The 23494-nt window shown below is 33.9% G+C and overlaps 1 protein-coding gene across 2 annotated transcripts in view; it reads right to left on the minus strand.

Annotated features, from left to right (window-relative positions):
* KCNT2 (potassium sodium-activated channel subfamily T member 2) overlaps positions 1–23494 on the minus strand; it is a 537465-nt gene that overhangs the window by 342797 nt on the left and 171174 nt on the right. For both annotated transcript variants that reach the window (XM_074222275.1, XM_074222274.1), the window contains exons 4-5: positions 16286–16334; positions 15568–15627 (exon numbers count right to left, since the gene is read on the minus strand). In XM_074222275.1, coding sequence (XP_074078376.1) covers positions 15568–15627; positions 16286–16334 — 109 coding nt within the window. The remainder of the gene's footprint in view (positions 1–15567; positions 15628–16285; positions 16335–23494) is intronic.

A 23494-nucleotide genomic window follows, 5' to 3' on the forward strand; every position in this document is an offset into this window, starting at 1 on the left:
GAGAGAGATGAGATAACTATTAGGAACATGAATCAGAAAATGAAGATTTAGAGTAGATGGAAATGATAGGTAATAGAATAAAAGTAAACCTTTTCAAAAAGGGGTGCATAAATCAAATTTAAAAATTAAGGAATAGGACTAATTGAAAGGAAAGAGAGAGAGAAAGGAGAGAAAAAAAGAGAAAAGAGGGGAAAAAAGGAAAAATTATTAAATCAGATAAGAGTAGTAAAGAAAACTGAAATAACAAACAAAATCCCAAAGAATGAGTACTAACAAATATTAGGAAGGGATTGGGGTGAAGGAAGAGTGTCAATGGGCAAAGGATCATCTTTTTAAAAAAGGCAAAATAACTGAAGGAGTATAATACAATAGTACATAGTATAATACCTAAAGAAAAGTGTGGAAAACATAACTTTCAAAGCTCAGATATAAACTAATGAATTATTTTATAAAACTTTAAATATGAATGGATTAAATAGTCCAACTTTAAAAAGTGAAAAAACTGGATGAGGAAATAGAATTCTATAATCTATTGCTAACAAGAAACACATTCAAAAAACATTCATAAACACAATAAAACTGAGAGGATGGAAGGAATACCATGCATCAACTTAATTGAAAAAAAAAGGAAGAGTTGCACTCGTGTAAAGACAAAGTAAACACCTAAAAATAAAAAAGTGATAAACAAGGAAACTATAAATTCAATATATATTTTCAAAAAGTGGAAAGTCAATAAATAAATAAATAAACTAAGCACAAAAATGAGATATTAAAAATTAATTGGGAAACAGATAAATTGTAAAAAAAAGAACACATAGAAATTATAAATAAGACTAAAAGCTTCTTTGAAAAAATGAAATGGATTAACTCTCAGCTAATGTGATTAGAGAGAGCAGAAAATCAAATAAAAAATTAAAATAATTTCAAAAAAATTGCAAAGTATTCAAAACCATATGCAAATCAAAACAACCTTGAGAATATATCTCACACTTTGCAAATTAGAAAAAAAATGACAAAAATGGCAATAATCCATGTTGGAGGAAGTTTGGAATGATAGGCAGAATAACATATAATTAATAGAATGTTGAAATGGTTCAGTCATTTTGGTAATTAATTTGGAATTAAGCAAATAAAGTGACTAAAAATGTCATTTCCCTTTCAACCAGAGTCCCCATTGCTGGGTTTATACCACAAGTCAGTACTGATAAGAAGAAATTCCCCATATCCTCCAAATTATTTGTGTAATAGCACTTTTTTGTGATATCTAAGGATTAGAATGTTGATGTATATTACATAGGGAATGACTAAAAAATTTGTGGTACGCTAAATTCAATGGAATATTACTGTGCTGTAAGAAATAATAGAAGGACTATAACCTCTGTACCTCAATGTACTAATCTAAAACTTTTAATATCTACTTCAGCTCCAAAACCTACACTATAAAAGGAAAAAAAGAAATCTAGGCAATGGGATTTGACTAACTATAGTAATTGAAGTAAAATACATCAATACTACTGCTACCTTTTAAGAGAAGACCTGAGATTTATTGGATCTGGACCCATTTGTGAATTCAGCTGTCTACAACTTACTTGGACTGTTGAAAAAAAAACTTCTTAGTTAATATTTTTGTCTCATTTCTCTCCCCACTTTAATATAGCCTTCAAAGGGTAGCAAAGGAATTTTGCTTAAGCTGAAGTCTAACCATGTTACTTCCATACAAAAAAAAAATTCACAGTGGTTCACTATTGCCTCAATGATCAAATAGAATTTATTTTGCTTGGTATTTAAAGAACTTTATATCCTGGATCACAAATGTTTTTCCAATCTAATTAGATAATATATCCCTTCATGTATTCTTTGGTCTAATTGATGAACTTTCTGATAGTCCTCATAATCACTTCATCTCCTATATCCTTATTTTATATTGACCATTCCCCATGCCTGGAATGTACTCTCTCTCTTTCTTGTTTTTCCTCTCAGCTTTTCTCCAACTGCTTTCACAGCTCAGTTCACTTAGCATCTTCTAATAAAAATCTTGACTGATGACACCTATGCTAATATCTTCCCCCAAATAATTACCTTATATTGATTATGTATATGAGTATATATATATATATATATATATGTATATATATATATATATATATATTGCTTCCATCATAGAGAATATAAATTCCATGAGGGCAGGGACTCTTTTATCCACAGAACTCAGCATGTTTGACACATAATAGGTGTCAAACATATTTTTTGATTCATTGTTCATACCAAGAAAAGTTAGGGTTCATTCATTTTTGTATACAGGAATTTTTTTTTTATTGGGGAAGGTTATAGGAATTTATAGGACTGTCCCAAATGTATATGTTCATCCTGTTTGTTTTGTTTCTTCAACTTCAATTTTTTTTCCAAGCATATTACTCCCTCTTCCCTGTCTTGACTTTACTTCTTAATAACTAAAGACAAACAAATCTGAGTTAGTAGTGGCCACAGCTGAACTTATAAATGATGATATTTGTCCTTCATTCTCAAAGAAGACCATGACATCAGGGAGGCAAGGTCATGACAAGCACATATGTGAGTGAGGGGGGTGCTCTACTAAATCACCTCACCTTCTCCTTCAGAGTCATCTGGGTCCAGTGGCCAGATATGAACCAGGATGACTGGAGATGCCCCTGGATGTGAGGCAATCAGGGTTAAGTGACTTGCCCAAAGTCACACAATTATTAAGTGTCAAGTGAGTGAAGCTGGTTTCAAACTTCAGACCAGTGATTTATTCACTGTATCACCTAGCTGCCCCTGAACTTATACAAGTAACTCAGTGGAATATGGAAGGTGCTGACATTGAGTAGATGGAGATTTATAGAGTGATAAATAATTTTGCTTAAAACTAGACCTCAAAAAACTCTCTCTAATAAGCCTAAATATTGATGTTAACAATACTTAATCAATTTGAGAATGCTTCATCAGATCCTATCCCTGAAAACACTAGTCTTTAGTCTCTCTCACTTCCACATCAAATTCATATTTTCCTTTCTATTTCTTAAACTAGAACATTTTTCTATGCAAACTCACACAAAGTTTCTATATAAGCCATAGCCTTGACATTTTCATGTACATAATTGCAAGAAGAACCAAAATGGAAAAGAAAATATGAAGTCTTGTATCATAGGAGCAATGCCAGTTAAGCCCCACTCAACTATGCTTTCATTTTGTAAATGACAGGAGCTAATTAATTATAAATGCCATCAACTAATGGCTCTGCAATGGAAAATTAATTTGAATACTGTTTTTTAAATTGACATTTTAGAGTAGGGCTGTGAATTCTGTAAAATGTGCCAAAGTTAATTTCATGTTGCCTTTGAGCCAGTAAGGTAGAGAAAACACTTTCATAAATTTAGATTCATGTTTGGGCAAGACTCCCTGTATGCAGGCAATTCATGGTGTTTATACTAATGGAAGAATTATAAATAATTTAGAAACAAATAATCACAAAATCTTTCTTTTACTGACTTTGGATTAAAATTCATTCCCAATTTAGGTTATTCTTGAGCCTGAAAATGATTTGTCAGAGTTTTACATTTTTGTTTTGTTATATATTTCTTCATTCATTGAAATGAAGTCCTTGCTTCCTTCTTCCCTTGGAAGTTATATTCTACATTTTAAAAAGATACCATAAGAGAGAGCTAGAAGATAGAGGTATATCATCCTCCTTTGGGCTTAAATTTACTAAAGAAATGAAATGCCCCCAATTGATCAATGGTCAAAGGATATGTAGAGGCAATTTACAGATGAGGAAATCAAAGTAATCCGTAGTCATATAAAAAATTGCTCTAAATCATTACTTATTAAGGAAATGCAATTTGAAGCATCTCTGAGATACTATTCACACCTCTCAGACTGGCCAATATGACTAGAAAGGACAATGATCAATGTTGGAAGGGATGTGGAAAATCAGGGACATTAATACATTGTTGGTGGATCTATGAATTCATCCAACATTTTTTGGAGAGCAATTTGGAATTACACCCAAAAGGCAATAAAAAGGTACATACCCTTTGATCCAGCAATACCACTACTGGGTCTATCCCCTGAAGAGATCATGAAAAAGGGTAAAAATATCACTTGTACAAAAATATTCATAGCAGTTCTGTTTGTGGTGGCAAAGAATTGGAAGTTGAATGAATGTCCATCAATTAGGGAATGGCTGAACGAATTGTGGTATGTGTATGTTATGGAACACTATTGTTCTATTAGAAAACAGAAAGGATGGGAATTCAGAGAAGCCTGGAAGGATTTGCATCTACTGATGCTAAGCAAGATGAGCAGAACCAGTAGAACATTGTACACCCTAACAGCAACATGGGAGATGATGATCAATCTTAATGGACTTGCTCATTCCATCAGTGCAACAATCTGGGGTATTTGTGATGAAGAATACCATCTGTATCCAGAGAAAGAATCATGAAGACTATTACCTTTAATTTTAAAAAAAGCATTATCTTATGTAATTTTGTTATCTCTTATATTTTATATTTTTCCCTTAAGGATATGATTTCTCTCTCTCAACACATTCAACTTAGATCAATGCTATATCATGGAAACTATGTAAAGACTAACAGACCAACAGACTAACAGACTGCATTCTGTGGGGGGTGGGGGGGAAGGAAGTGAGATTTGGGGGGAAATTTTTAAATTCAAAAATAAATTAATTAAAAATAAATTTTAAAAAATAAAGTGTGAAATTCAAAAATAGCAAAAAAAGTGAAATGAAGTCAGGAGTTTTCTGTATCTCTCTTCAAATCCTCATTCAACTGTATTCTACTTTTTACTAAAGTCACATTTATGTTGGATATTCATTGCTCAATTTCATACCATAATAACAAACCATCATTTCATGGTGCCAAATTGGGTTGATACAAAGTTAATAATAATCATTCATATTTATATAGCATTAATGTAAGGAAAATTCAAAGCCTATAAGACAATATAAGGTAGCGAATAGCTCCTGGTTTTAAATGGAAAAAAAAACCCTAAGATTGAATTTATCTTACATAATTGTTAGACATATGACCCAGAGTAAGTAGATGAACTCTGTGTCTAAGATTCATCATTTTAAAAACTGGAGGCAAGTAACAGTTTCTAAAAACCATTTCAACTCTAAATCTATAATCTACAATCCAAAAGTTTTGGCTACAGAGAAGGAAAGAGAAAAAATTGCCCAGGCTTAGTTTGATTTCAATACTTTACCTATGCCCTCACCACAAACATCCACCATCAATACCACTACCACTACCACTACCATGCTGCCAATCCCCACCTACTGATCTATATCAGGGATTAGAAAGGGTTTTGGTACTCTTAAAACTAGGGATGTTGGGTCCCAAAAGCTCTAGCAAAATTCCTTATATTCTAGCCATAAGATTAAAACAGGAAAGTATAAACAATGCCCACTCTAAACTAGAATGAAGTGTCTAACAAAAGGGCAAGACTAAGCAAATAGAAAATTCAGAAAACATAGACTTGATCCTGAGGACCTTGATACAACTCCCAGAGCATCACAGCACAGACTACAAAGAAGTTAAAAAGAAAGAAGAAAAATTCAAAGTTGATCTAAAATATTTCAAAATCCAGTGTTCTCACTAACAAGACTCTTTTCTTTTTTAGGATTTTTTTGTAAGGCAAATGGGGTTAAGTGGCTTGCCCAAGGCCACACAGCTAGGTAATTATTAAGTGTTTGAGACCGGATTTGAACCCAGGTACTCCTGACTCCAGGGCCGGTGCTTTATCCACTGCACCACCTAGCCACCCCTAACAAGACTCATTTCACAGGTGTGACCAAAGTTTTCACTATCTCTCTCTCATTGCAAGAAAAAGACTTTGGGTAAGAAAGTCTTCCCAGACTGGCATAAAAACGTGAACATTGGTGCATTCAGGTGTATCTCTGAAACATTCTTTGGTGATATAGGGAATTTCTATTTTCATTTTGGGCTTAAAAAAATAGGAAATGAAACCAATTATCTCAGAACACAAAGAACACAGATCTGTTCATTCTAATTTTGAATATGGGCATAATTAGATTTCTCTCTTCATCATCTTTTCTTATACTTACGACAATTTTGTTTCCTCAACCAAGTCCATCTGTGTTTATGAGTAGGAGTGGAGGAAAAAAAGGAGCCAACACCAAAGATAGGAGTAGGGTAAAGGGAAAGGAGGAAAAGGGGGAGGAGGGAAATGTATTTTTTTTTTTACTTTTTAAATTTCTTTTTGAAGGTAGAAAAAAAACAAAAAAAATATAATTTATCTATTTGCCTAAGGATGATTCGACTCCATATTCTGAAGACACTGGCAACAGAATTTTAAAAAGAATTAAAATCTGTCCTAGATAAGAGAGATCCTCCAATCCTTGGGGGGGGGGGGGGGGGGGATCAAGAAGGTCTTTTTTTTTTCTTGCTAGGTTTCTAATATAATAGCTAAAAGTATGTAGGGTTATTGTTTTTTGAAAGTAGGATGAAAACCATATCAGATACCATGCAACTCATGAGAAAGAGTAATCATTCTAGCCAAGAACTACATATTCATCTTGAAACAGAGAGAGAGGTTAAATACCTATGTACACAGTAGAGCTGTGATTGGTAGTATCCAACAGCATACTACAGACTATGGAATCAGCAGAGGCAATGTGCAAGGTGGAGGAATAGTGAGGGGATTGGAGGGAGCAGATTTAAACAAGGTAACATGAAAACAAAAGAAAGCAATGGCATACTTGTAGGACTGAAAACACAAGTTGCTCTTGCATGCTATTATCTACACATGTGTCTTTTCACATGTGTTCCTTAAATGTGACCATTTTCCCCACTAAATATGTATTTATTTCTAGGATAATATGAACAGGTTTATGGAAGAAAGGTTTTATTAGTGCTTTTTTATCTCCTCAACTTTACTTGATTTGAACCAAATGTGGTTTCTGGTTGATTAATAAAAGTAATTACACCAATGGGGGTCCATAAGCCAAGGTTTTGAGTAGATATTATTCTGTTGAGTATCCTGAACCTTTACAATTGCTTTGTTTAGGGAAACAACTTTGCAAATTGGGAGATATCCCCCAAGTGTCATAATTACATGAATTGTCTCATTCTATTCTTAAAATAGCTCCGAATAGCATAAAATGATAGGAATATATCCCAATTCCTCAGAAAAATAAACACACAGGCAAGCTGTAATTTAACCAACATTACACAGTATGGGGACTCAGTGAGTACTTGTAATCCAAATTTTTTTTATTCAAATTCCAGTTTTCTTGTTAACTGACACATAGAGGTATAAGTACATATATTTAGGATAATTTTCAATAATTTTATAGAATTTTTAAGTGCTTCACTCAACATTTGAGATAGTAGAAAAAAGTAATGCATTTAGATTCATAGAACCACCATGTGAATTCCAGTTCTACTATTTACTAATTGCACAAAATTAGGCAAATCACTTAAGCTTCCCATGAAGACCTAGTTTCTTCATCTGTAAAATGAGGAGATGGGACTAAATGTTGCTTAGAGTTACTTCAAACTATACACTATTATTCTGTAAAAAGCAATCCTGTAATGAGTATAGTAAAGACTTTTTTATGATACTTTTTTTTCCAAAACAGCTTGATCAGTTCTTCTCATTAAGTATTAGTAAGGGGTTAAGAATTGGTATGTAAAAAATAACATGTGTAGACAGCTTTTAATATGAAGAATATAGACTAAGTACACATAGTCTCAGAGGTAAATTGCATCCAACTGTCTTATTTCTTAAACTTAAAAAGTGACCAAATTATTTTAAAGCTCTATATTAATTGGCTATATGTCCTAATACAGAATCATTTAAATAGACTCCAAGATATTTTGTACATACTTTTGTTGTGGCAAAATTTCCTTGAACTAGATATTCAAATTTTCCCTAATTCTTCTTGGCAGATTATTTTCTATACAATAAATAGCAATCTATGCTTTGTATTTCATTTTCCTTCATTTATTTAGACCCTGGGCTCTGATAGGTTAATTTCACAAAATCTTACCCCAAACCAGGTCACTAAAACATCTTCCAAGCATTTCTAAATCATATACAATATCTTAACCATTTCCTTTATGGCCTAAGTCCCTTTTATGGTTTCCCTATTAAAATGAAGCTTCTTAAGACAGTGATCAAAGACAATTCTGGAAGACTTTTGTTGGAAAATGTCATCCACATCAGTAAAGAAAACTATGGAATCTCAATGAAGCTGGAAGGAAACTATTTTCACCTATTTTTTTTCTTTCTTATGGTTTTCTCCCTTTTGTTCCAATTCTTTTTTCACATCATAGCTAACATGGATACATATTTGAAATGACTATGCATGAATAGTCTATATTGGATTGCTTTCTGTCTTGGGGAGGAGGGAAGAAGAAAAACTTGGAACTCAAAATCTTATAAAAACATTGAAAATGATCTTTATATGTAATTTGAAAATTGCTATTAAGGGAAAAAATAAATGGAAATGAAATTCCTTGAGGACAGGGACTATGTTGCTTTTTTAAAATTGTATCCTGACCCCTTAGCACAATGTCAAACACCTAGACAGTATCTAATAAATGCAATGTCATTCATTAAAGAAATTCATGAAGCAGCAAGTTAGTACAGTATAGATAGAAGAACTAGCCCTGGAGTCAGGAGGACCTGAGTTCAAATAAGTTCTCACATACTTAATAATTCCCTAGCTATATGCAAAAACAAAAACAAACAAGAAATTCATTCTCTGTTTTCTTCTATCTTATACATTTCAAGAAATATCCTTGCCAAAATGAGCCCATCTCCTGTGCTATTGATTCCTCTTCCTAGGACTGAATTCTTTCGAGTAATATCTAGAAAATTCAGAAACAGGCAAAGAATTTCAGACATTAGATCTCAAAAGTCATCTAACTCATATCAGTGATATCTAAAAGATAATACATAGCAAAGTAAGCACTGAAAGCTATCAATTGTCTTTCTTGAAAGAGCACTAATGATGGGAATCCCATCCCACCTTTAGGCAGCCCTTCTACCCATTGCTCCTTTTTTGTTTTGTTTTGTTTTGGGTTTTTTTTTTCCCAGCTCTTTGGCCAAACAGAATAAAACTTCTCCTCATAAGAATACTTTAGATATCTAAAGAAAGTTATTGTTTCTTCTCAAATTTTCTCTTCTCTAGGCTTAAACTTGCCCGTTCCCTTCAAACAATTTTTATATGACACATACTCAAGACCCTTCACCACATAAATTGTCCTTTTCTGGACACTCTCTAGCTTACAAATATCTTTACATAGTGTCCAGTAATGAAAACAATATTGGAGAAGTTTTCTGATCAGGTCAGGGTGGCAAAATAATGACCCCTGTTTATTCCTGGAAAAAAATACCACTCTTAATTGATGCAGAGAACCATGGTCTAATTGGGGAGTAAAGAGATCACTTGTAAATCTTTTGTTTACATTGTTAAGGTAATCATCCTTCTGCCTTTATCAGTTAATTTAGGCCATGGCCTGAGGGCTTGACCTTCAATCTGATCTGGATTGCAATCTCCTTTAGTTCTGGTAGGCAGCCTTGGCATTCAGGGGCTAGAAGATGCATGTAAGACCACCCATAAAAGAACACACCCTTAAAGACAAAATCTCCAATGTAGGACTAGGATCACTTTCAGTTCACCACCCCTCCCTTGGACCCTGAGGGAGAATTTAGGGAGATCTGAAGAAGGCACTCTGGCTCTTTGACTTTTCAGATTCCTGTTGAACCTTGGCAGCAGGTCTGCCAAATTCTAGCTACTTGGCCTTTTTCCTTGATCTCTACTTAACTTTCCTATCACTTTCTTTCATTTTATAAATTCTTTTAACAACTCAATTTTCTTTCCACACCTATATTCCTGTTTCTCTGAATTGTGATGACAGATAATGGAACTGGAACACCAAGCAGCATAATGAAGCCCAAGATTGCCTAGATTCTCATCTCTCTCTCTCTCTCTCTCTCTCTCTCTCTCTCTCTCTCTCTCTCTCTGTCTCTCTCTCTCTCTGTCTCTCTCTGTCTCTCTCTCTCCTCTCTCTCTCTGTCTGTGTCTCTCTCTCTGTGTCTCTGTCTCTCTTCTCTTTTTTTTCCATCTTTTCTCATCCTCCAATATTTTAAAAAATGCATTGTTTCAACCATGCAGTTCTCCCCTCCTTTAGTACAAAACACAACTCCTTTATGCTTTTGTCAATGGTCTTTAAAAATGGTTATGAGAGGGAAGCAAAAAAAAAGTAAACAATAATTTTGTTGCATATCAAGCTCAATCATCTTTTTTTATTTACTATGTATAGAAAATGCTTGTTTTATTCCATAAATAAAAACTCAAAGTTAAAACGTCATGACCTAGTGACCAATCTTCTAATTATATGTCTTTTCAGACAAAACTACGTTTGTTCTTCATCAAGACAGTAAAGGTGTTGCCAGGAGAATATAGCAGTCATCCTATCATGCTAAAAGCTTACATGCCATGGCATAGCTTTGGTGAATCAAGCAAGCAACAAATAATAAGCAATTACTATGTACCCGAGCTAGACATTGAACAAATAAATTTTAAAAACTGAAATCATTCCTACTCTCTCAAAAAGCTGATATTTTATCAAGGGGCTGAGGGGCAGGTAATAGAAGGGGAAAAAACATTGCAGGAGTGGGGTAATCATATGCAAAACACTTTTGAGGAGGGGCAAGATAAAAGGAGAGAGAATAGAATAAATGGGATTGGGGAGAATAGGATGGAGGAAAACAGCAATAGTAACTGTGGGAAAAAATATTGAAACCAATTTCTTTGATAAAGACCTCATTTCTCAAACATAGAGAACTGAGTCATTTATTAAAAAACAGAGCCATTCCCCAACTGATAAATGATCAAAAGATATGAACAGTTTTCAAATGAGGTTATAAGTACTATAAGCATATTGAAAACTGTCCTAACTCACTATTGATTGTTGAAATTTAAATTAGATAATGTCTGAATTACTACCTTAAATCTATTGGATTGGCTAATAATATGAAGAGAAAATAATAAATGTTGGAGGGAATTCACTATTGGAGGAGTGTGTGAAATGATTCAAAATTCCTAGAGAGATTTGGAACTATTACCTAAGGAGTATAAAACCATGCCTAGCCTTTGATCTAGCAATGCCACGACTAAATCTATATTCCAGGAGAGATGTAAAACAGAAAGGAAAAGTACTTATATGTATAAAGATATTTTTAACAGCTCTTTTCTGGAGACAAGGAACTGGAAATAGAGGGAATGACCATCAGTTGGGGAATAGCTAAAAAAATTGTCATATGTGATTATGATTGAATGCTATGCTGCTATAAGAAATGATGAACAAGATACTCCCAGTAAAATCTTCAAAAGCTTACATGATCAGATACAATGGAAAATGTGCTATATACAAGGTAATAGCAATATTGCAGGATGATCATATGCCTTGTTTCTTATTATCACTGTGACCCAAAACAATTATTTAAAAGATTTTTTGATAAAGAATATTATCTATCCCCAAAGACAGAGCTAATTGTGTCTGAATATAGATTGAAGCATACTTTTAGTTTTGGGGTTTTTTTTTTTGTCAAGGCAATGGGGTTAAGTGACTTGCCCAAGGCCACACAGCTAGGTAATTATTAAGTGCCTGAGGCCAAATTTGAACTCAGATACCCCTGATTCTAGGGTGTAGGTGGCTATATTTATTTTTAGAATATGACTATTATGGTAAAAAAAATTTAAAAATACTAAAATAAAATTCTCAGACTGTACTAAATGGAAAATGAACCCATGTCCAGTTTTCCATTAAAGATAAATCATGTACCTTCTTGTGAAAGATTCACTCCAAATTACAGTCCAAACTATATGGAGCTTTAAGTGCCAAAGGGGTGTCAGTTTGAAAAAGCATCTCATTTCTAAAGTTTCATTTCCATTCAAAGCAAACAAAATCCTCCTTGAACACCTAAACATTATCGGCTACGAGGTGAGCCTACCTAATGCATGTAAGTCACTCTTTATATACTTTGTAGGCTAATAGTCTAGGTCCAAGGTAGAGGAGACAGTGGAGATTGGATATTGCATCTTTGTCTCTTTCTTATATAGTTTGATTAAAGTGCATTCCATATCTTATTTCAGATGATCCTCACAACTGTTCCCTGTGTTTTTATTGACTGTGTTTTCATTAATTTCTGAATGGGGGTTAGAAAGCATATTAATAGATTACATTCATATGTGCATGCATTTGATTTAAAGAATCTTTTGCTAGACTCTTTAAGGTTCAAATGGTTCTGAGATGGGTAACTAAAAAGGATGGGTCTGGCTGAGTAATTTCATGTATTGAGTACCACTCTCTAGCAGAATGGATAGCAGGCAGGCCAGTCTTGCCAAGGGGCACAGTTGGTCAGAACATTCAGTTCTCTGGAGAATATAGTTTAACCAGGTGCAAGACTTCATGGGGTGCAAAGCCTGTGATGGAGCAGTTTTGGTAATTCCTCATACATTTATACAGTTATACACACATTGGTAACAAATTCAGTGCCATTCACCAGGTATTTGGGCTATAGGGGGCATATGGACTTCAGTTTTGGAAAATAGAGAGGGATTAGAGTTGTAATTCAAGTTGACAAAGAATGGAAGGGTGGGCAGGAGAATCAGGGATCTGATGGCTTCTTGATTCGCCAAGAAGTAGCACCAATCTAGAACTGCAACAAGAAAACACCCACAGAAAAGCTTGGCTGCCTATTGCTTCCCACTAGTTTAGCTAGTGTCTTTCCAAAACTTGGATAACCTCTGCTGAGAGGTGATGAACTGAGAAATCATCTCTGATGATGTGATGTTTATTCTTCGATCTCAAAGAATACCATGACATCATATGATGTCATGAGTAGCACATGGATTGGATTTTAGTGAGGGGGTGCTGTGCTAAGTCACAAGTCTCACTTTCTCCTCTAGTGTCATCTCGATTCAGTGGCCAGATATGAATCAGGATGCCTGGAGATGGCCCTGGATTGGAGGCAATCAGGGCTAAGTGACTTGCCCAAGGTCACACAGCTATTAAGTGTCAAGTATCTGAGACTGGTTTTGAACTTCTGCCCTCCTGACTCCAAGGCCAATGCTCTATCCACTGTACCACCTAGCTGCCCTTGAGAAGTCTACTCAGTCAAACTACAGTTAGACAAAGCAAGATGCTGAATCTTCCCCAGGATGTATAACTATTATATGAGAAAGTAGTTTTCTCAGTTTGTTAAAACCCCTTCCAACAGGAAGAGGGAGGATGAATGGAATATTTATTCTTTGAGGATGAGCATCAACTTCTCCAACTTCACTTTCAAATGGAAAAGGAGGACTAGGAATAAGAGGGATTTCCAAAGTTGCTCCTTGGGAGGCCAGTACTGGTCAACCTCTGGACCCCACCCAGGATCTCCCATCACAATCCCCTTTAGTCATAAAAGTTTTATTTCTACTGTAGGAAAAGATCCAGAACCGTGAAGATTTCATCAAGAACCCTGGCCATGTGCTGAAGAGTGGGCCTCAAGGTGACCATTAGACTATCTTGTTCTACCCAACTCAAAGATGGAGGGCCAGTCATCTATGTCAGAAGCTCTATAATGTGATCCTTACACTTGGCCATATTACCCTCTCTGCGCCAGACTCTGATGGGCACCAGATGTTATAAGGTGAAGATGTACAAGAAGGTCATAAAAGAGCCCAATTCTGAACCTCAGGAAGTGAGGTAAGGGTCATGCCCCAGGGTGGGGAAAGAGGAGCCAGAAAGGGGGCTGCTCAGTTGGAGGGTGACAGGAGTCAAGCTGCTGCTGCTACTGGGTCCAGATCTGAAAGCTCCATCCAGGAGCTCAGTGCTCTGAGAGAGGGCCCTGGAGTTGAAAACCTTCCATCAACATATAATTTCTTAAAAAAAAATACATAGGGGCAGCTAGGTGGTGCATTTGGATAGAGCACTGGTCCTGGAGTCAGGAGTACCTGAGTTCAAATCCAGCCTCAGACACCTAATAATTACCTAGCTGTGTGGCCCTGGGCAAGCCACTTAACCCCATTGCCTTGCAAAAATCTAAAAACATAAAATATATAGTCTATATTTACTATTTTCACCTCCTCACTAAAGACATATCAGTCAAACACCTTAAATTTGGCTTCCATTGTGCTCTTCAATGGCAATTGTTCTTTCAAAGGGTATTAAGGACATTAATTCCCAAATTATGTGTCCTTTTCTTATTCCTCATTCTTCTTCTTCATAACTTATTTCTGGAAACTTTCTCCCTTCCCACTTCTTTTTTTTAACATTAAACTATGTAGGTTTTCTTAATTTTTCTAACCACTTTTTCCTCTCCCTTTTACTTTTCCTCTTTCCCTTTCAGTTCCCTTAATATAGGCATCCTCCAAAGTCTTTTCCCAAACTTCATTATACTCTTTTACCTATTGATTTAATCTATAGCTTCAGTTCCCAGTTCTAGGCAAATATTTCCATTTTATATTTCTCAGATCCTCTATTGTACATCAATCTCTCATTTTCATACCCCCATGAATATTTTAAAATAAATGGACTCCAGGTACCTCAAAGTCAATATTGTTCAACCCATTTTTTATACTCTAATAGTAAATCTTTCTCTTGATTTTCTCTTTTGTCTCCCATTCCCCATTGTGAAAGAAGAGTTTTCCTTCTCATAGGAACCTGAAGACAGAGAAATCTGACACCATTGCTCTGAGTCTTATTAAATTGCATTTGATTCTAAGGCAACCCTTATCTCTTTCATGTATGGATATGACAACCCTTAAAATATAAAACTTTTTTTAATATGACATGGTTTATACCATGACAAACTTTTGATTTCACTAATGTGAGCATTTGATTGAATAAATGGTTTACTTCAGAAAAAAAACACCACTGCATAAAATATGGAGATAAAAATAAAAAGAATTTCTGATTAAAAAGCATTCTTGCTCTCAAGGAATTCACATTCCAATGGGGGGAAATAGCATACTAAAGGTTTCAGCTGAAAGTCACTGCTCCAATAATAAAGCATTTCTCTCTTCTTTGACTCAGTAGACGTATTTAAGAATTTCTACCTAAAATTTCTACCTAAATCTTTATTCTTGTGATCCCCAAGTTTAGCTAGGCTTGTCCTCAGTTAATAGATGTATGGTCTGTCACATTAGACTGTTCTATACTGTCAGGAGAACCATGCCCAGAAGAACATACTACATTTAGCATATTAGTACATGATAATAATAAAACATAATCTTGAATGATGGGTACATCCTCACTTTTTGTTAAGAAAAGGTTGTATTTTTTTTTAAAAAATCTTTTAATAGTCAAATATTGAAGTATTTTTTCTATATATTAGCTATGTAAAACATAGGCAAGTCATAACTTCTCTGAGTGTCTCAGTTTCCTCATTAGTAAAATGAGGGCTTGTACTCAATGAGCCCTAAAGACTCCTCTAGTTTTTGATCAGTTGAGTCTGTAATTCAGGAAATACTTTATCAGAGAAAAATGACTAAATAAAAGAACTTACCTTATAACTCAGATAACCAAGTAATACTGTTTCAAACAGACTTATCAATGCCACAGAAACCTAAAATAGAAAATGGAAAAAATGGAAACTATAATTTATAAATTTATTTATGGGTAGATAATAACATAGAAAACAGTGATGGATGTATTATTTGTTACTTTATCACTTGGAATTTCTAATATTCCTCAGTACAGATTGCCCATCTAATGTACCAAATGCAACAATTGAACTAGAGTTGTCTCATTAGACAAAATCACATAAAGTAAGAAGTAAGCTATTATTTACTGATTTTTTTCTCCATTATTTTTAAAACTATCAATAGTAATGGTCAAAATAAGTTGTTATTTATTGCTTTTTCCTTTCATAATTTTTTAAATCATCAATAGTAATGGTCAAATAAGACCAGAACCTTCACTGGAATTCACATAATAAAAACTATCAGGATAAGAACATAGAAAAAGAAAAGAAAGATAGTACTAGAAAAAAGTTCTTAATAAGGAATTGGATGAAGTATTAACAAAAAAATATATATGTGTAACAGTGGGAAATTAAGTACAAGTCTTAGTTGAGCTTAATATTTAAATACAAGTTCAATTTTTAAAAAGACAATTGTTTTTCAATTATATTGAATGTTCAATCAACTACATTATAGTCTGAGAAATATAGAATATAGGAAAAAAACAAAAACATTTGGGGTTTAAGAAAATTAGAATATAACCTGTAAGCCCCATAATGGTAGACATCTTGTCACCCAAAAGATATGATACCTGTGAAGAAGAATGATAAATTGATAATATAAATTCACATGATTTCATACTTGAACAAATTTTAATGAACTTCATGATAGTCAAATGATCTTAAAGTAGATTAATGAACTATATGAACACAATTGAAATTAGACAAATTCTTATTTGATTTCTATTGGATAGCATTTTCCTTCAATATTATCTTATAAAGAATCAATAGTTATGTTTTATATAAACTTAAATCATTACCTGGTATTATATGTGAAGTAATTGAAGGACATTAAACAATATTGAATAGTGGAAAATACATATAACAAATTTAATTTTATTAAAACTCATGCTATATGAAGATCCATAGAAAAATGAATTATGAGCTAGAAGGAATTGTTAAAAATTGTCTAGTCAAAACCCTTTATAGAACAACAAGAAGAAGTGATCAGCCATGGCCTGAGATATATCATTAAAAAAAATTTGCTACCTGGACCTGGTCTTGTCCTTCTGAAAAATGAAGACGGCATTTGATTTAACTTTACTGTTATGATATTTTCCCCTCATTTTGAGGCAAACATTTGCTTCCCTTTAAATTCCAGACATTATACCTAGTTCTACCCTTTAGGGTCAAGATGAACAAAGATGATCTCTTCTTCTATGTGCAAGATTATTCAGAGCTTGCTCTTTCTGCCCCTTCACCTCCATATTTTCTTCTCCAATCTAAACAGCTTTATTTCCTTCTGATGACACTCATAATATGGTCATCTTCCTTTCTTTATCAGAGATGGGAAACTTATTTTTGGCCAAAGGCCATTTGGATATTTTATAAACAAAAACTCCTAGATTTATTGGATTTCCAGTCCTTCCTGCAGTTCTTCACAAGGCCAGACCAATATGGCCCATGGGCCAGTTTCTTCACCCCTGCTTTATATGCACTAGTTGTTCAATGTTTTTTCAAATATATGACACTCAGAACCTAACACAAATACTACAGATGGAACTTATCTTAAAGTCATAACTATATTTATAAAATAGGAATTAAAAAAGTAATCTTCACTATAAGAAAAAATCTTTAAGGTATTTAAGATTAACTGAAAATTATTTTATAAAACAGCAATATACTGGTATGGCATAAACTGTTTTAGAGATATCTATACCAATTAACATCCAGTGAGGCTCAAAAGGAAATCAAATAAATCAGAAAATCAAAAAAGATAGTTGCTACATTATCAAAAGTAGAACAGGAAAAACATGGCAATAAGTAAGACTCAGGGTACTCCTAAATGTTTTAGAAATTAAGAAAGGAACATTTCTCCAAAATATTAAATTGGACCATATGCTTTGATTCCAAAGATGAGTTAGATGCATAGGATAAATCAGAAATAGAGGCTTGAGGGCCATTTGAACCAGATATTAAATATCAAGCCAAGCTCAAGTGTGACAGGTAAAAAAACATTATACTTTATTCAATTTTGGACCAAAAATATTTGAATGAGCTCACAATGAAGACTGAAAATACTGACAATGAATTCGAACTGATAATGAATCAAAGCTAGTTTTGTCTTTTTTTCCTCAATATCTAGGGCATTCATGTAGAAAAAGTTTGAAAGTTTTTTGAAAAAGTGAATTAATGATTCGCTTTTCAAGGTTTACTATATCTCTTTTTAAAACATTATTATGAATCCTGAATATGTAGGACATTTCCATTTTGAAAATATATTATTTTCAAATTTTCTCGTATATTTAGTTTTATACTAACTTCATAGAATTATTTCCAACAAAAAACTAGAGAAAAGTAACTAGGGACGTCACCTAAGATGGGACAGACAGGAATATCCAATGAATGACACTTTCAAATATTACTTTTTATAAATACAATGTGGTAAAGGGATGGAGAACTACTTTGTGAATGAATCCATTCAAGTCCCTCTTCTGACAAATACCAGTTGCATGACTCTGAGCTAGCCATTTAATCGCATGCTCTAGACAGTGGCATCAAATTAATATAGAAAAGGAGTCAAATATACTGGATCTCTGCAGCTGAAAGTTAATGTAATTTTTAAACATAATATCTATGTTTTGTTGTCTTTTTTTATTTTGTTAATTGTTTCTTGATTTAATTTTAATCTGATTCCAACTGCACAATGTTGTAGACCTGTGGACACCATGCTGCAAATTGACTATGGGTTTGATCCTTCTGTTCTAGACAGTTCTCTACAATTATAAATTGCAGAGAAGGTTCAATCTCCACTGGGTAGAGTTCTTCACTGGGAGTTAATTACTCTGGCAAAATCATGAGAAGGAAGGAAAGGAGAGAGGGAAATGGAAAGAAAAGAAAGAAGAAAGGGGGAGAGAAAAAGAAAGAAAAGAGAAAGAAAAAAAGAAGCAAAGAAGAAAAAAGCTATTGGCTGATGTCAGAAAATTCCAAATTTGTGAAAATAACATATATTGCAACAAAATCTCAAATATCCAGTGAATTAAAATTCATAAAAGGTATAATATTCTATCCTTATTTAGGGTACCTATGCCTTTTTCTACCTGACATAAATATGCTAATTTTTTTATATTTGCCATTGAGAATAAAAAAAGTGTTGCTGTTTCCTTTCACAGGATAGAAAGAGCTACACTCTTCAGGTTAATACATCTATCTCTGTCTCTGTCTCTGTCTCTGTCTCTGTCTCTCTCTCTATACACACACACACACACACACACACACACACACACACACTCTCACAAAATCTATTTAATTTTAATTTGAAGCCCTGTTATTCAGACTGACAGGTAAAACTATATAGGAAGGTATGAGTATTACTTTTCTCACATCAAAAAACTTTAAAATCATTACAATAGTATACCTCAATTTGAACTTACTATGCAAAAATGCACTGTGAGATCTTGTACCAAATGTCTACATACATACATATATATATATATACATATACATGTATATATACATATATATATATTATTTTAAAAGTATATTTTTTGTTGTCTCAAACCTGTGATTTCATTTGTGTGAACTTCAGATATGAAAATGCCATCTATCCATAAAGATAAGCATGCAATTTTTAATCTTAGAGAATTCCATGGGGTTCTAAGATGCTAATTTACTCTACCCTGATTACATAACTACTACTCAACAGAATCAGAATATGATCACAAGTCTTACTGACTGCAAAGTTATTCATTCATTCTCTAGTCATGTCCCACTGTTGTGACCTTGGCAAAGAATCAGGAGTGGCTTGCCATTTTCTTCTCCAGCTCATATTACTCATGTTACCAGCTGCTATTTAATGTCCCTGACTGGATATGAACTCAGGAAGATGAGCCTTCCTGACTTCAGACTTGGCATTCTATCTGTTTCATCATACTAGCTGCCCTAACTGCAAGGGTAGTCTTCTAACTATACACCATAGTGTGGGCAATTTGGTGGCACAGAGTATGGACACTGACCTTGGATTCAGGAGGGCAGGAGTTCAGATCCAGTCTCAGACACTTGCCACTTACTAGAAGTGTGATCTTGGGTAAGTTATTTAACCCTGTTTGCCTGACATCCAGGGCCATCTCCCGTCATTCTGATTTAGATCTGGTCAATGGACCCAGATGGCTCTAGAGTAGGAAGTGAGGCTGCTGACTTAGCCCAGTTCCTTCTCACTCAAATATAAATCATGTGTTTGTCATGGCATCACCTTCCTGATGTCATGATCTTCTTGGATAATGAAGGACAAATAGCATCATCACCATGCCATAATGTGCTCTCCCATAGATATAAATATGGATAGATTTGTGGGAAGTATTTAAAAAGAATTCAGTTTGAGACTCAATTTTTATATAAATGGTGGCAATAATAATGAACTTTAATCATTCATATAATAGATCTTCCAAAGATGAAAGAAAGCAATTTGGGTTAGTCAATATAAATTCAAATTAGAAACTTCCTTGAACTACACATACATAGATGTATAATCATTCTTTAAGCTAATATATTTAATATCATAGACATCTTTTTGAAAAGGAATTAGAGAGGTCATGTAGTCTATACACTTGCTTTCAAGCAGTACTCCATCTAAGATTTTCTAGACATGGAGTTGTTCTGTTTTGGGAGGGTATTTTTTACAGACTTTTAAAAATTGATCCTAATCTTTAGAGGGTGGCGTGTTTTACTGACATATTAATTATAACCAAGATGACTTCCCTAGAATTTCATTCAAATCCCTCCACTACTCTTTTTAGTTGAAACAGATGTTGCTACTTGGTAGGATAAGTGGATAAACTTTATGACTCTTGTGAAGCCTCCCCTTTGGTCTTCACCTTCCCTTACTGGTATTTGGTCCCTTAATAAATGTTTACTGAATGAACTGAAATTCTCTGAATAGATTTGAGTCTTTTAACCTTTCTTCATGTGTCTATTTCCTGATTTTCTAGCACATTCTTCATGTAGTTTAAATTGCAGTGACCAAACTAAATGAAAACAACCTATTAACCAATGTTTGATTGGTTTCATAGAGTAGAAGTGTGCTTGAAGTTGCCAAGAATTTGTTTGAGGAGCTGTCATATATAAAGTTTGGTCTCAGGATGGTTATGGTCTACTTGCAGAAGGGAAATGTCAGCTCACAAAACAGTGAATCTTGAATTATACTTTGAATGGGAGGTGGGGAAGAAAATGAAGGTAGTTCAAGTGAGAAGGGAAGAACAAAGTCCAGAGTCAGAAGTTATCAAGCAATAAAGCTTTATGTTTGTGTTATATAGCCTAATGCAAGCTTCTTAGAGTGAGATTTTTTTTTTATTTTTATCTTTTCATCCCTAGTCTCTAATGGTGACCTGAACATGGAAGGTACTTAATAAGTACTCTGTAAATTTATTTGTTTGTTTAAATGAATTAAGTATATGTATATATATATATATATATATATATATATATATATATACATATATATATATATGCTTAGGTGATGGAATTAGAAAAAGCAAAATGACAACTCAGATTATTACATATGCTTCTACATGTTAGATTGCTGTTTTATGAAATCTACCATCTGCTTTACATTTCTAAAACCACACTACTGAAAAATCTTACCTAACTAGAGCAGGTTTTATAAAGTCAGTCTCTTCTCTAACACAAATGCGGGAGGGGGTAGAACACTGAGCAAACCACCTAACTTCTAAATTCTCTAAACATCTTTCCATTGCTATATTGCAAAAAATGTTCACCACTATTTGTTTTCCCTTTCTCTGCCCATTACAATAGCAAAGGGAGTTTCCATAGGTAAGAATTCTCACATATCTAAGGCCTATTCCTATTGTTATCAGTCAATTGCTTTGTTATGGGGAACAGTCTGCATTACTAGTCCTGGAAAGTCATGTTATCCCTGTGTAGCCAAAAAGCATGTGAGTTGTATAACCTATATCAAATTGTTTACTGTCTCTGGGAGAGGCAGGGGAGGGATAGAATTTGGAACTCAAAACTTTTTAAGAAATAAATATTAAAAATTGTTTTATATGTAATTGGGGGAAATATTGTTAAAAACAAAAATGTATGGGAGAATATGGATAGGTAAAATTAATTTCTGTTACTATTAAAGTAACCATCTTAATAATGGTTTAAAGCAGTATAGCTGGGCATTAGTATTATTGAAAAATAATGGAGTATAATGTAAAGAGTAATAGAAGGAATCAAAACAATGATCTGCCCTAGCTCTATTCACTTTCATATATTCAAAATTCTTATATAAAATGTGTATTATACTCCACAGATTTGTTGATTTGTAATTTTGTAAATAAATGTAAATGTAAATTGTTACATAAATGCAATCTACCACTATTGTGTCACTACACATTATGTCATTAAATATTATTTGCACCCACACAATTAAAAAATACCAACTTCATCCTTTAAAGTTAATTGGAATTTGAAGAAACATCCCTGAGATCTGAACTTGTTTCTCTGCCCTTCCACTAATTGTTTGTTGGAATGATAGAGAAAACCCTGTAGTTCCTCTGATGATAGAAATGTTAAAAGTATCTGCTCACTTTTCAATTAACTTAGTACTTTAGTGTCCACTGCTGATAGTTATTCAGGTCATTATCATACTACAGGAAGATTAATCTCCCTCAAGCATTGCTTTGATCTTACCACACCTATGCTCAAAAAACTTCAGAGACTCATTAGAAGCAGAAATTGAAAGTGGGAGTGAGAATAGACCTCAGTGGCCATTTAGTTCCTACAGAACATAGAGAGAGAAAAAGGTTTGAATTATAAGGACTCCTCCTTGCTTTCTGGCATACTGGGACTTGCACAGGATTTGGAATCAAAATATCTACAGTTGGTACCAGGGTCAGGAGGGTTACAGTCTATCTGCAGAAGCATAATATCAACTCAAAAAAATGATAGTTGAATTACACTTTGAATGAGAGGTGGGAAGGAAAATGAAGGTAGTCCAAGTGAGAAGAGAAGTACAAAGTCCAGAGTCAGGAACTATCAAGTTTTATCCTTATGTTGTATATCCTAATGTAAGCTTCTTATACTGAGATGCTTTTTTTTATTCTTATCTTTACATCTCCAGGCTCTTATGGTGCCTAGCTAGTTATTAAACAATTTATAACTCCTAACTCGTTGTTGAACTAACTAGTTATTGAACAATTGATAAGCCCTTTAACCTCCATGAACATTTTTCTCAGCTGTAATATGAGGATACTATTTATACTACCCTTCAAAATCCAGTCAAGCTTTATTTCCTATTTTTCCCTTATAAAAAGTCTAAATTCTAGTCTGATAGATGATCTAACATCGGTTCCCTCGAATTATTTTGGAATGTTTTATCCCCACATTATTTTCAATTTTGTTCTCTCCATTTCAAATGACTTTCTTTATTTCTGCTTATCAAAATTCTGTTAACTCACTAAGGTTCAGTTCAAATGTCTTCTCACTACTGAAGCCTTCTCCAATCAGCCCATGTCATCAACAACAGAAATTCTTAGCTCTACCTGGGCAAGGAACCTTGAAAAGACAGATGGCTTCAGGCAAACATCGGCCTTGCTTTAGCAGTTCCCCAGATACTTCTCTGACTGGTGAGAAGATCTGAGAAATTGCCACCTGACACTGAGGTATGACACTAACTTTTATTCTAAGAGCAAAACTCATAATATTAAGGAAAAGTTTTATTGAAAATTAAGGGAACAATGCAAAACTT

Source organism: Macrotis lagotis, chromosome 2 (assembly GCF_037893015.1).
Source record: "Macrotis lagotis isolate mMagLag1 chromosome 2, bilby.v1.9.chrom.fasta, whole genome shotgun sequence".
NCBI lineage: Eukaryota > Metazoa > Chordata > Mammalia > Peramelemorphia > Peramelidae > Macrotis > Macrotis lagotis.